The sequence below is a fragment of the Poromitra crassiceps genome, assembly GCF_964638095.1.
Source record: "Poromitra crassiceps genome assembly, chromosome: 4".
In the NCBI taxonomy this organism is placed as follows: Eukaryota; Metazoa; Chordata; class Actinopteri; order Beryciformes; family Melamphaidae; genus Poromitra; species Poromitra crassiceps.
Genome location: NC_139626.1, coordinates 61,351,398 through 61,365,004, shown reverse-complemented (window position 1 = coordinate 61,365,004; position 13,607 = coordinate 61,351,398). Strand labels below are relative to the sequence as shown.

Sequence of the window (13,607 nt, the reverse complement as noted above, 5' to 3'; positions counted from 1 at the left end):
TGCAGCACCACAGGTATGAAAGTGCTGTCTAAACGCTGCAGCACCACAGGTATGAAAGTGCTGTCTAAACGCTGCAGCACCACAGGTATGAAAGTGCTGTCTAAGCGCTGCAGCACCACAGGTATGAAAGTGCTGTCTAAACGCTGCAGCACCACAGGTATGAAAGTGCTGTCTAAACGCTGCAGCACCACAGGTATGAAAGTGCTGTCTAAACGCTGCAGCACCACAGGTATGAAAGTGCTGTCTAAACGCTGCAGCACCACAGGTATGAAAGTGCTGTCTAAACGCTGCAGCACCACAGGTATGAAAGTGCTGTCTAAACGCTGCAGCACCACAGGTATGAAAGTGCTGTCTAAACGCTGCAGCACCACAGGTATGAAAGTGCTGTCTAAACGCTGCAGCACCACAGGTATGAAAGTGCTGTCTAAACGCTGCAGCACCACAGGTATGAAAGTGCTGTCTAAACGCTGCAGCACCACAGGTATGAAAGTGCTGTCTAAACGCTGCAGCACCACAGGTATGAAAGTGCTGTCTAAACGCTGCAGCACCACAGGTATGAAAGTGCTGTCTAAACGCTGCAGCACCACAGGTATGAAAGTGCTGTCTAAACGCTGCAGCACCACAGGTATGAAAGTGCCGTCTAAACGCTGCAGCACCACAGGTATGAAAGTGCCGTCTAAACGCTGCAGCACCACAGGTATGAAAGTGCCGTCTAAACGCTGCAGCACCACAGGTATGAAAGTGCCGTCTAAACGCTGCAGCACCACAGGTATGAAAGTGCCGTCTAAACGCTGCAGCACCACAGGTATGAAAGTGCTGTCTAAACGCTGCAGCACCACAGGTATGAAAGTGCTGTCTAAACGCTGCAGCACCACAGGTATGAAAGTGCTGTCTAAACGCTGCAGCACCACAGGTATGAAAGTGCTGTCTAAACGCTGCAGCACCACAGGTATGAAAGTGCTGTCTAAACGCTGCAGCACCACAGGTATGAAAGTGCTGTCTAAACGCTGCAGCACCACAGGTATGAAAGTGCTGTCTAAACGCTGCAGCACCACAGGTATGAAAGTGCTGTCTAAACGCTGCAGCACCACAGGTATGAAAGTGCTGTCTAAACGCTGCAGCACCACAGGTATGAAAGTGCTGTCTAAGCGCTGCAGCACCACAGGTATGAAAGTGCTGTCTAAACGCTGCAGCACCACAGGTATGAAAGTGCTGTCTAAACGCTGCAGCACCACAGGTATGAAAGTGCTGTCTAAACGCTGCAGCACCACAGGTATGAAAGTGCTGTCTAAACGCTGCAGCACCACAGGTATGAAAGTGCTGTCTAAACGCTGCAGCACCACAGGTATGAAAGTGCTGTCTAAACGCTGCAGCACCACAGGTATGAAAGTGCTGTCTAAACGCTGCAGCACCACAGGTATGAAAGTGCTGTCTAAACGCTGCAGCACCACAGGTATGAAAGTGCTGTCTAAACGCTGCAGCACCACAGGTATGAAAGTGCTGTCTAAACGCTGCAGCACCACAGGTATGAAAGTGCTGTCTAAACGCTGCAGCACCACAGGTATGAAAGTGCTGTCTAAACGCTGCAGCACCACAGGTATGAAAGTGCTGTCTAAACGCTGCAGCACCACAGGTATGAAAGTGCTGTCTAAACGCTGCAGCACCACAGGTATGAAAGTGCTGTCTAAGCGCTGCAGCACCACAGGTATGAAAGTGCTGTCTAAGCGCTGCAGCACCACAGGTATGAAAGTGCTGTCTAAACGCTGCAGCACCACAGGTATGAAAGTGCTGTCTAAACGCTGCAGCACCACAGGTATGAAAGTGCTGTCTAAACGCTGCAGCACCACAGGTATGAAAGTGCTGTCTAAACGCTGCAGCACCACAGGTATGAAAGTGCTGTCTAAACGCTGCAGCACCACAGGTATGAAAGTGCTGTCTAAACGCTGCAGCACCACAGGTATGAAAGTGCTGTCTAAGCGCTGCAGCACCACAGGTATGAAAGTGCTGTCTAAGCGCTGCAGCACCACAGGTATGAAAGTGCTGTCTAAACGCTGCAGCACCACAGGTATGAAAGTGCTGTCTAAACGCTGCAGCACCACAGGTATGAAAGTGCTGTCTAAACGCTGCAGCACCACAGGTATGAAAGTGCTGTCTAAACGCTGCAGCACCACAGGTATGAAAGTGCTGTCTAAACGCTGCAGCACCACAGGTATGAAAGTGCTGTCTAAACGCTGCATCACCACAGGCCACGCAATGAAGCTGTTGAAAAAGGAGACTCTCAGGAGGCCTCAATACCTGCTGATCCACACAGGGACAAATGACCTGCACAGCCTCCGTAGGGACACTGCCGAGGCAGTGAGGAAGATGGCAGTGCAGGCCAGCAGGGAGTTCCCTGACAGCCGTATTGTGGTCTCCACACTGCTGCCTCGGACAGACATCCCTCCTCATGTCATACATGACATTAATATGGAGATCAGAAGAGGATGTGCCACCTTACCCAATGTGCCCTTGGCCCTCCACTCAAACATTGGCACCTGGGACCTCTATGATGGACTCCATCTATATAAAGAGAGTGTGAAGATATTTGCAAAGACCCTCAAAGACACGGCTCTGGTGACGCAGCCCCCCCACCCCCTCCTCTACTACAAGTCTCAGAGGCCATGCCAGACCTCCTGCTCCCCATCACCACCCCAGGATCACCCCCCCCCCCCCCCCTGCAACGAGGAGACATGACAGCTCTGCCTGGACCTCCCACTCCCCACGTGCCCACCACCTCACCACTGTGGAGGTGGAGCATAACCAGAGGAGCCTACCCTGCTCCTCCTCAGCCCCTGCTCACAAACCCCTCTTGCAACATCAGCAGCAGAGATATGCAGGAGCACCGGCCCCTTGTCCCCCTCCCTACCCACAACAGCTGCTGCTGGTCCCCCTCCCTACCCACAACAGCTGCTGCTGGTCCCCCTCCCTACCCACAACAGCTGCTGGTCCCCCTCCCTACCCACAAAGACGACCCTAGTATCCATCAGGAGCGTACGGATAGTGTAGTACAGTGGTGTGAGGAAAATGCACTCATTATCAATGCAGGAAAAACAAAAGAAATTATTTTCGGTGCAAAGGAGAGCGAGTATCCTCCCCCAGTCAGTCACCATCCAAAACTTACAAATTGAACAGGTCTCTGCGTACAAATATCTCCGCATCCAAATGGACACTGCTCTGTCCTGGAGTGCACATATCGATTACATCTGTAAGAAGGTGCAACCACATATTTATTTTTTAAGAAGGCTCAGGTCCTTTGGAGCGAACAAAAAGATTTTGCTGCTTTTCTGTTGTCAATCAATTGTGCAGAGTGTAATGCTGTATGGGAGTAGTGCTTGGTATAGCTGTCTGTCGGTGCAGCTTAAAGCTAGACTGGGCAGGTTAGTCCGTATTTGCTCTAAAATTGTAGGACAAACACTGGAAACAAGCTTTCAGGAAGCCCACAGACGTAGAATCTTGTCTCTAATATCTGACCCAACGCACATTCTTTTGAATGAATTTGAGCTGTTGCCTTCAAATAGAAGATTCAGAGTCCCACGGGCTCGCTTAAACAGACTGAGGAACTCATTTGTGCCCCAGGCTGTCAAGCTGTTGAATCAGGCTAGAGGCTCTAGATAGGGACTAAGGAAGCGCTGCAGCCACTTTCCTTATTCGTGTCTTTTGTTATTGTTTTGTTTTGTCTACTATGCACTTTGAGGATGGTGTTGGTTGTCATTTTGCACTGTTGTATGTATCAATGAGAAACAAGTGTCTGAGGATGCAAGACAAATTTCGGACTCTGTCTGACAATGAAGTAATATCTTATCTTATTTTATCTTACACTCTGTTTTACAATTAAATCAGGCTAAAAAGTGTTTGAAATAATATATTTTTTTAACACAACATGCAATTCTGGAATATTTGAATAGGCTATTGGACAAAATTAAATTAAATTAAATGTAAACCATAAGAGAAACCCACACAATGATGGGGTCTATAAATACCCCTCGCAAATAGTCTTATAGTGAAGTGGGCACAGTGGCGGTATGCTCTATGCAATCTGCCAAAAAACACTGCCTCGCCGTCTTAACACGTTCACTGCCGTGGACGAGTTAACTCGTCAAAAAAAAAAAAACGGTTGACTGCCGTGGACGAGTTAACTCGTCAAAAAAAAATGTTTTTTTTGACGGTGGGACGTGGATCTAACCCTTTTACATCTCCTATAAAAATATGGGAGCCACCGAACGTGTACAACCCATTCCACCGACCCACTAAGTGGCGACAGTGCTCTCCAGACTAGAGAAAGCCGAGCCAAAACTGCAGGGAAAAGCGTGAGGAAGCCATTCTCATACTGTAGGCGAAAACGCTTTCGCGCTGGCGCACAACGGTGGCGCACAACGGTGGGGGGTTCCAAAAATAGACTGGGTGCAACACACTTTGAAACACGCAGCATAAAGCCCAGAATCGCACAAAGCTGCACCAAAGCTCTCAACCGAAAACCCAAGAAACGAGCGAGCCCCATCCAGACTCGCCCGACGAGGGGCCGCCAGGGAGGGAGGCAGCACAGACAGGCAGCAGAAACTCGCTTGTGACAAACGCTGCAAAGCCACCAGAGACACACCCACGGAGGGAGGAGTTTGAAGGAGAGGGGGGTGCAGGTGCTGTTATGGAGGAAATTACTGTTCAGAACTATTGTTTAGATGTCTGATGTCTTACTGATGCCAAAAATAAATGGTTAAAGTGACTGTTCTATCGAATTTCACAAAAAGGCATTTTTCTCAGCTTTCATTTTCAGACGCTGAAACCATGCTGTATTCAACTGCTAATGCCTACATAACTACTAACTCTACAAACTAACTCTTTTAGACAGAGAAAGCACACATTCTATTAGTTATTTTTAGATATGTTGTGTTCACAAAGTCCTAGCAGAAAATAATCCTCGGCTCTTGAAAGATGAGCCAGAATCCTCAAAAAAACCCTTGGCAGAAGCTACCTACAGTAAAAAAAAAACTGTTGGCAGTGAATGTGTTAAATGGTAAATGGCCTGCATTTACATAGCGCTTTTATCCAAAGCGCTTTACAATCAGTAGATAGTCTACATTCACCCATTCATACACCAATGGCAGCAGGCTGCCACGCAGGGTGCCTACACACCATCGGGAGCAAGGAGGGTTAAGTGTCTTGCCCAAGGACACAACGACAGCAGCTGGGAGGGAGCGGGGATCGAACCGCCAACCCTTGCGTCATTGGCCGACCCGCTCTACCTCCTGAGCTAAAGCCGCCCCCGTCTTCTACAACATCTTTTGAGGGGTGGAGATACGCACATTACCTCGACCCCAAGCAAGCAGCAAAAGCTTGCTTTTCACCAGGTAACATCAACATCAGAGATGGACAGGCTTGTTGCCTCCTCCTACATGGTAGAGGAAATGTTGCCAGTTTCAACAGTAGAATCGCCATTTTTCAGAAACATATTGAGCAAAATACAGTTGGCAGGGAAAGGGCAGCCACCATCAGACAGGAAACATTTTGCAACCTACCTTATTACGATGAAGAGATTTGTGCTAACATATGGGCATATGTAATGTAAGGTTTAATGTTGTATTGTTAACACGTTCACTGCCAACGACGTGTTTACACGTTTTCAGAATCCAGCTGTTGACTGCCAGCGACGTGTTAACACGTCGTTGGCATCGATTTTTTTTTTTTGACGGTGGGATGTGCATCTAACCCTTTTACATCTCTTATATAAGTATTGGACGTGTACAACGTGTACAACCCATTCCACCGACCCACTAAGTGGCGACAAGGAAGTAGGAAGGCAAGCAAAAAGCAGTGTGATCCATTTCCATTCTCATGAAAATGGATTGGCGGAGGCGCTTTCGTTTTCGCGCTGATTGCTGGCGGTGCGGGATTGCAAACTTGCATGGTGGATTGCGGATGGAGCACACTTTGAGGCACGCAGCGTAAATATGACCAGAGTCGCAGGGGCTTCATCGGAGCTCTCGGCCAGGGCTCCGGGAGGCGGGCGAGTCCAGCCGGGCTTCCTCGGGGAGCGGCCACGCAGACAGGCACAGCCAGGCACAGCCGCACAGCGGCAGCGGGGCAGTGAGACTGGTGACAAGCTTGTGGTGCAGCAGGCCATTTTGCCTTGCAAAATAGCACCAAATTGGAAACAGCCATAAAAGGCTTTTAGAATGGGATTTTCAACCCATTCTTTTTTGTTTCTTTTTCGCTCTAATTTAGAGTAATTTAATTTCTATTCAGAAATTTATTTGAGAGGTCGAGAGTATGAGAAAGTGCATTTGCACAGGTAGGAAAGTGCTTGTGACACGGCGCTGCAGCCAAGAAGAACGCCCACGGAGGGAGGAGTTGAGCAGAGGGGAGTTTCCTGCTGTTATGGAGGAAATTACTGTTCAAAACTATTGTTTAGGTCTTACTGATGCCAAAAATGAATGGTTAAAGTGACTGTTCTATCGAATTTCACAAAAAGCCGTTTATCTCTGAATATTTTTTCTGACGCTGAAACCATGCTGTATTCAATTGCTAATGCTTACATAACTACTAACTCTACAAACTAACTCTTTTAGACAGAGAAAGCACACATTCTATTAGTTCTTTTTAGATGATTGGTGTTCACGAAGTCCTAACAGAAAAGAATCCTCGGCTCTTATAAAATGAGCCTAGAATCCTCAAAAAAAAACTGGCAGAACCTACCTACAACATTGAAAAAAGGCTGGCAGTCAATGTGTTAATAGGGCTGTCAATCGATTAAAATATTTAATCGCGATTAAATATCGCGAAGAAACGGCTCATGTCTTACTCCACGTCCGCCGCTCCTGTGACATCATTAGCCTTGATGATGAAGTCGTCGTCCAGGATGTTTCCCGGGTCGTCGTAGTCGAAGTCTTCGTCCAGTCCGGCTACGATGTCGGGGTCCATGTCCAGCCTCGGCCCTGAGAGGGGAACAGCACCAGAACATCTAAACCTGATGGCAGCCACATTCTGAAAGGTCTGAACTTCAATACCTAGAAATCCTGTGCGGTGACCTCAGTAAAGCAACCGGCCGGGCAGCAAACAGAGGAGACCAGAGAGGAAAAGATTCAATTGTTGAGTGTTTGTCTGCCCAGGGTTTCCACACATTCTTAGGTCTCTTTCACATATAAGCTGATTTTCATTCATTTGGTCTGGTTCTCTTTCACACAGCAATTTGTCACAAACGCACCAAACTTTCTGAACAATGTCAGGTGGTCCAAACAGTCACTCTCTATTGGACAGAATAGAGAAGGGAAATCTCTCCTCTCTTCAGCAGGCTTCTTGCCTGGCTGAGGGCTGACTGAACAACACAAGTGAATCCGCAAAACACAACCCATGGAGCAACTCCACCTGCGATATTGGGATTTCTGCTTTTACTTTGGTTTTACTATCAAATAATTATTTAACAAGAATGTGCCCAATATGAGCAGCAGATGAGGCAGCAAGCTGTTGAACATTTCATTCTGCAGATCAGAGTAGCCTACGTACCGAAGGAGATAGGCAAGCCGGGGCCAGCTGTTGAGAAATGTGATGTTGTTATGATGACGTACGTCACGACGCGGCGCGCAGGTACTGTACACGTGTGTGCACGCCGCAGTGTTTGTTTTGCTCCCTTCTACCGTCTTCTACTCATGATGCACTGCACGAGTGCATCAGATGCACTGGCGCTCTTGTGTTTAGTCCGTTTTGCTTTCACACAACAAACGAACCGCGCCAGGCTTCACTTGGAAGCGAATCGAGACCCACGTTTTCAAGCGAACCAGAGTTTGTTTGTTTGTTCCACCACAGAGTTCGTTTGCGCTTTCACACCAGCCCAAACGAAGCGCACTATCTGAGGAAACGAACTCTGGCGCGGTTCAAGCGGACTAAACAGCTTATATGTGAAAGCGACCTTAAACATCAAATCCAAAAGACTTTTTAAGGACTTTCCAGCACCAGTTCCCTCAAATGTAAGGACCCAACACAGCAGATCTGTTACAACATGGAGAGTTCTTATGAGAACTAGCAGCTTCACAGCAGCTCACAGATCATTAGATCGAGAGGCTTGAATACGTGAACACTTGTCAACTGTGCTGTTTGTTCAGTAAAGAAAAATCTGAATAACTTCCATTTCTATTCTTTTCTATTCTCTGCACAAAATATATAAATCCAAGCACTTTCAATGACCCGTGTCTATTCACGACTATTTTCAAAAACTTCCAAGGCCTTGATTTATATCCTCTCAAGGACCCGTGGGAAACCTGTCTGCCACTGGTTAGGAAATGTTACTCTTAAGTTTTGATTTGTCGCTTTCTGTGGGCAGAGAAGTGTCCAAACTGACACTAGAATTTAATAGACTACTTGCACAACTCCACTACTTCCTGAAATGAGTAGGGCATCTTGGTTTCCTGTCCTACACTATTGGATGAACTGATTAATGTCAGGTCTGCCTGATCACTGTTGTTGTGACTGCAGCAGGAAACCAAGATGCCCTACTCATTTCAGGAAGTAGTGGAGTTGTGCAAGTGGTCTATTGAAGTCATTTCAGTTAGTGGTGATGGGACGCTCTTCTCTGATGGAGCGCCACTTTCTGAGTTAAAACAGGTGTATTTTCACATTACGTTTCATGTAACTTGAGTGTAGCCACATTTGAATAACTGTAGTGTGGTAACTTAATTTACAGCATCTGCTATAGTATATAAAAAAAAGTCAAGATGATGGAAGACACACAATGTGAAATGATCATTTTGTTCCCCAAGTCACCATCATGTATCCGGATAAGTTATCTGGATACTGGTCAGAGTGAAAGTGATCTGAACACAATGTGAGCCAGACTAGGTCCAGATGTGGTTAAGAAGATCTGATCACATCCTGATCACAGTGCGTTTACAACTTGCATTAACATGTGTTTTTCCTTATCCACATAGCATCCAGATAAGCTATCCGGATACAGGTCACATTTAAAAACCAGGTGTAAATGGGGTGCATGAAATCAGTAATACTGTATCAATGTGGATATATTATGTCATTATTAAAGCATGAAATCAGTAATACTGTATCAATGTGGATATATTATGTCATTATTAAAGCATGAAATCAGTAATACTGTATCAATGTGGATATATTATGTCATTATTAAAGCATGAAATCAGTAATACTGTATCAATGTGGATATATTATGTCATTATTAAAGCATGAAATCAGTAATACTGTATCAATGTGGATATATTATGTCATTATTAAAGCATGAAATCAGTAATACTGTATCAATGTGGATATATTATGTCATTATTAAAGCATGAAATCAGTAATACTGTATCAATGTGGATATATTATGTCATTATTAAAGCTCACATATCACTTGATGGCCTTTAAGAGAATACCTGAGATTGGAGCAGCTTTGTTCAGAAGTCCAACTTCCTCTTCAAACTCCGATGCAAACACTGAAGATGGCAGGTTGATGCTGGACACCTGTTCAGGAAACACAATATGAATTTGTTTTCTTGCAGACTTTCGGTTGTCAAATATCATGAATATATGCCAAGTCCAAGTCTACTAAGTCCAAAATATTTATCAATAAAAGTACTTTTGTGGGCGTCCGGGTAGTGCAGCGGTGGATTCTAGGGATGGGCATTAATAATCGATAATTGATCGTAAAGGAATTATGTCGACCATGTGGAATTTTGATCAAATTATTATTTTTATTTTTTTGCGGGCTAGGTTTAGGTGGAATTCTTTCCTCCTCTCCCCTCTCCATTGCACAGCCGACTAACGTGAGGTGTAGCTTTGCATTAGTCTCTAGTTTTCTGGCTGGGCGGGGTCCTTCGTGCCAAACAACACTGTCTTTAACATGGGGAATTCGCACCAGCATGCGAGGGGGGCCACAAACAAACGCACCCAGCCAGCAGTCTGCAGACCTGATTGAGGCGATTATAAACATGAAACTTTGTACACTTCTTTCCTAATTTTCAACCAAGTGTGAGTAACGTTACACGTGCTCAAGTGAATTCAAGTCGTTAATTTGTTGATAACGTTACGAAGTAGCAGCAGTCAGCATGGCTGGGCATGGACTCAGCTAGCCCTTAGCAGGACGCTAGGCCTCAGGACCAGCCTTGGTTTAAAGCACGGGCTTACAGGGGCCAAGCCCCGGGGCCCAGGACGTGAAGAATAAACAAAACTTCTGCTGTGCGTGCGTGTGGCAGTGTAGGAATTAAGCCAGGGGCAAAGGCAAGAATGCCCATAAGAAATCTCAGAATGCCCCTAAAAACCATGATCCAGGGGCAAAAATTGCGGAATTGAATCGCGGAGTAACTCACGATACGGTCACGATACTTGGCCCTCGATAACGATATTATCACGATACAGCGATTCTGCGATAATCGATATATTGGAAGAAATTTAACCTACGATACATCACGATATCTGTGTAACTGTAGAGAAAAAAATACCCCAAAAAAGGTAAGAAGCCGGTATTATGTATTTATTAGCAGAATTGACATGAACTCACTCAGAGTTCACTCACTCACGCCATTTTCGATACCACGGAGGAAAAATTACACATTAAGAAGTCTTTTTTTATTATTAATAAAACAAGAGAACAATGGCATATATTCACAATATATTTTTAAAGTCGAGCTGAACCCAAAAATGACTTATTTTCTTTTAGTTCAAATACCTGGGTATGCAGTGCACCTATTTAATAATGTATGCAAAATAAATCACAAAACTCTTAATTTATTTAGTTTTTCACACTTTTTCACAAAAGTTCATTTTTCAAGATTTCATTGATAACAGTAATGTACAGTTTGCTGACGTCACCTAGTACTATCAAATTTCTACCCCATTTCAACCAATCATTTCACGACATGCAGCTGTCAATCAAATCTTCATTTCAGGATAATTTTCTCTTCCAAATGAAGGGGAAAATGGCGCCTAGTGCCTGTCATCTGGCAGAGTTTCTAGCCCATAAACTAACTACTAAGTTGAGCAATTATGCAAACTAAATCAAACGGTAATGTCTAAGAATGCAAAGAAATGTAACTGGCTCGTTAAAACACGCATTCCAGGAATATTATTTACATTATAACGATAATGGCGCGCGCCTCCGAGCCTGACCGCCTCCCTGGCTGTCAGGGGTCGTCTCTCGGAAATTCCAGGCGGGCGGGCAGCACCCATGCTTCGGATTGTCCGCTCGTTCCGCACGAAGCCAGTGGCTGCCTGGTACTCTGCGGATCCCACTGGCGTAGCACGACAACACGCTGAATCCCACCCGATTTGGGGGTGGAACACGCCAGGACTGGCCGATGCCAAAGCCAGTCGACAGAATTGTCAAATCAAATCATCGACACCGTATATGGTCCGCCTCTCAATTTGTTTTCAGTCTGAAACGGACTCAGATGCACGTGACGAACGGGTTCACCTCGACTTTAAATTGGCTTAAGTAGTTAGTGGGGGGTGGGGATGTTCCAGCTTTCATGTTTCATGTAGGCTACAATTCCCTTTAAGTCTCCCTCAAGCTGAGCTGCTGCCCCCACTATGCTCAGCTGGAATCAGCAGGATTCAGGAATCCTTTCTATAGTAGTGTACCCACACATACCAGTTTACACTTCCTCACACCTATGCTAGCCTATATTGTTTTTACTGCTGTATTGTGTTGGTCATGTGTATTAACAAACAGTAGGCTACATTAATGTAACCACTTTGTGGTCAATTGTTAATGTAGGCTAAAACATTCATATTTTTATAGGTTAGCGGCATACAGTACCTGCCAACACCTGATTTACGCGGGAGTCTCCCGATTTTTAACCCTTTCTCCTACCATGCTCCCAATTGGTAATTTCCCCCACTAATCTCCCGATTTGTAGGATACTGTATGTGTCGTGGTACCTGGCAACCCAACCCAGAGGCAGTGAGTGACACACGGTGCGTAACACACACACACACACACACACACACACACACACACACACGTTGTATGTTTATTTGATTTGATCATGACCTGTATTTATTTTACTGTGAGCTATGAATTTAAGACTAAAACAGTCATTTACTGCGCACCCTTGTATTTATTCTATTAATTTGTGGTGTAGGGTTATATGGGTGCGGGGGGGATAAGCCATTCACCAGAGATGGCCACTTGAGACTTAGTGACTTGGACTCGAGTCGACTCGAGTCCCTGTTTTGATGACTTGTGACTTGACTTGACAAAAACATAAATGACTTGAGACTTACTTGGACTTGGAAGTTAAAGACTCGAGACTTGACTTGACTTGAGAGGTGATGACTTGGATGACTTGTTTGTGTTTGTCTGTTTAAATAATGAAATCATAACGTAACATTTATTGTCCAAGTTTCTCTGCCTGTCCGGTATGCGTCAGTCAGTGCATGGCGAGTGCAAGCTGGAACGGCATTAGGAGAGGAGACGGAGAGAGGAGCGTGACGGACAGCCAGTCATCCAATCACCACAATCCCATAAGGAGGATCATGACTGAGTCATCCAATGACAAATTGTCATCCAGTCATGCTCCTCCTTATAGCATTGTCGTGATTGGATGACTGGCCGTCAATCAATCCTCTCACAGGATTGCACAGCTGAAATATTCTTCAAACAGGCAGACGGGACAGGGGCGGAATCTAACAACGTTTGATGTTGTAGTCTGGCTGTGAGTGTTTTACTGTTTAACAGTGATTGAGAGGAAATATGTATTAAATATTTTTGGCCAGCGCAGGCCCGTAGACGATCGGTTCGATCTGCGAGCCAATCTGCCTGCTGCACGCCAGGGTATCTTAAAATATTATGCACAAGCTTGTGCAACACGGTCTCCAACGTTCCCAGTCATCCTTACAACTTGTTCAAGTTGTGAGATGTATATATACGGCCCCGTCTAAAAATGTGCTTTAGACTTAAGGTCTTTGCACACACAGTCCAAATTGTTTGCTGCGTTTTTTTTTATCCGTCATCCGGCAAAAAAACGTCACGCAGATACCTTGCACACTGAGTCCGATGCATTAATTATCCAATATTCGTTGCGAAGATTCGCAACGAAAAGAAAACTACCCCGATCCTATTGATCCACAACTGGCAGTGTGTCTGTGTGGCTCTCTGTCTCTCTCTCTCCCCCCCCCCTTCCCCACACACACACACACACACACACACACACACACACACACACACACCGCGTCCCGCATTCGAAGCTGGTCTGCAATCACCCGGCACATTCTGTTTTTTTAATTCCGAATCTCTGTATTCCTGCTTTGTCATAAAATGCTTTGTGCTGCAGGGAGACGAAGTGAATTAACTTCTCAGACACCATTTTTCATTGTGAATAGCAACACTACGGCGGCCCTGGGTGGTCAAACACCTGTCAAAACGATTTCATGGATGCGGAAAAACGCAGAAAATCGAACCTCGTCCGAAAACTTAAATGACGGACGTAATTGTCGGACTCGGTGTGTCAATGATGATTGACACAAATTAGGTCGTTGTTTTTTTTCCCCCGTGCGTCAATTTCGGACGAAAAAACGGACTCTGTGTGCAAAGTCTATTAGGGTGTTAATTCATATAGCAATTTTTATTTTTT

The 13,607-nt window shown here is 45.5% G+C and overlaps 1 protein-coding gene across 1 annotated transcript in view; it reads right to left on the bottom strand.

The window, feature by feature from the left end:
- Window positions 1–13,607, bottom strand: part of LOC310774515 (protein LTV1 homolog) — a 70,785-nt gene that overhangs the window by 16,479 nt on the left and 40,699 nt on the right. Inside the window, exons 4-5 of the mRNA XM_083634596.1 lie at window positions 9,411–9,498; window positions 6,836–6,968 (exon numbers count right to left, since the gene is read on the bottom strand). Coding sequence (XP_083490722.1) covers window positions 6,836–6,968; window positions 9,411–9,498 — 221 coding nt within the window. The remainder of the gene's footprint in view (window positions 1–6,835; window positions 6,969–9,410; window positions 9,499–13,607) is intronic.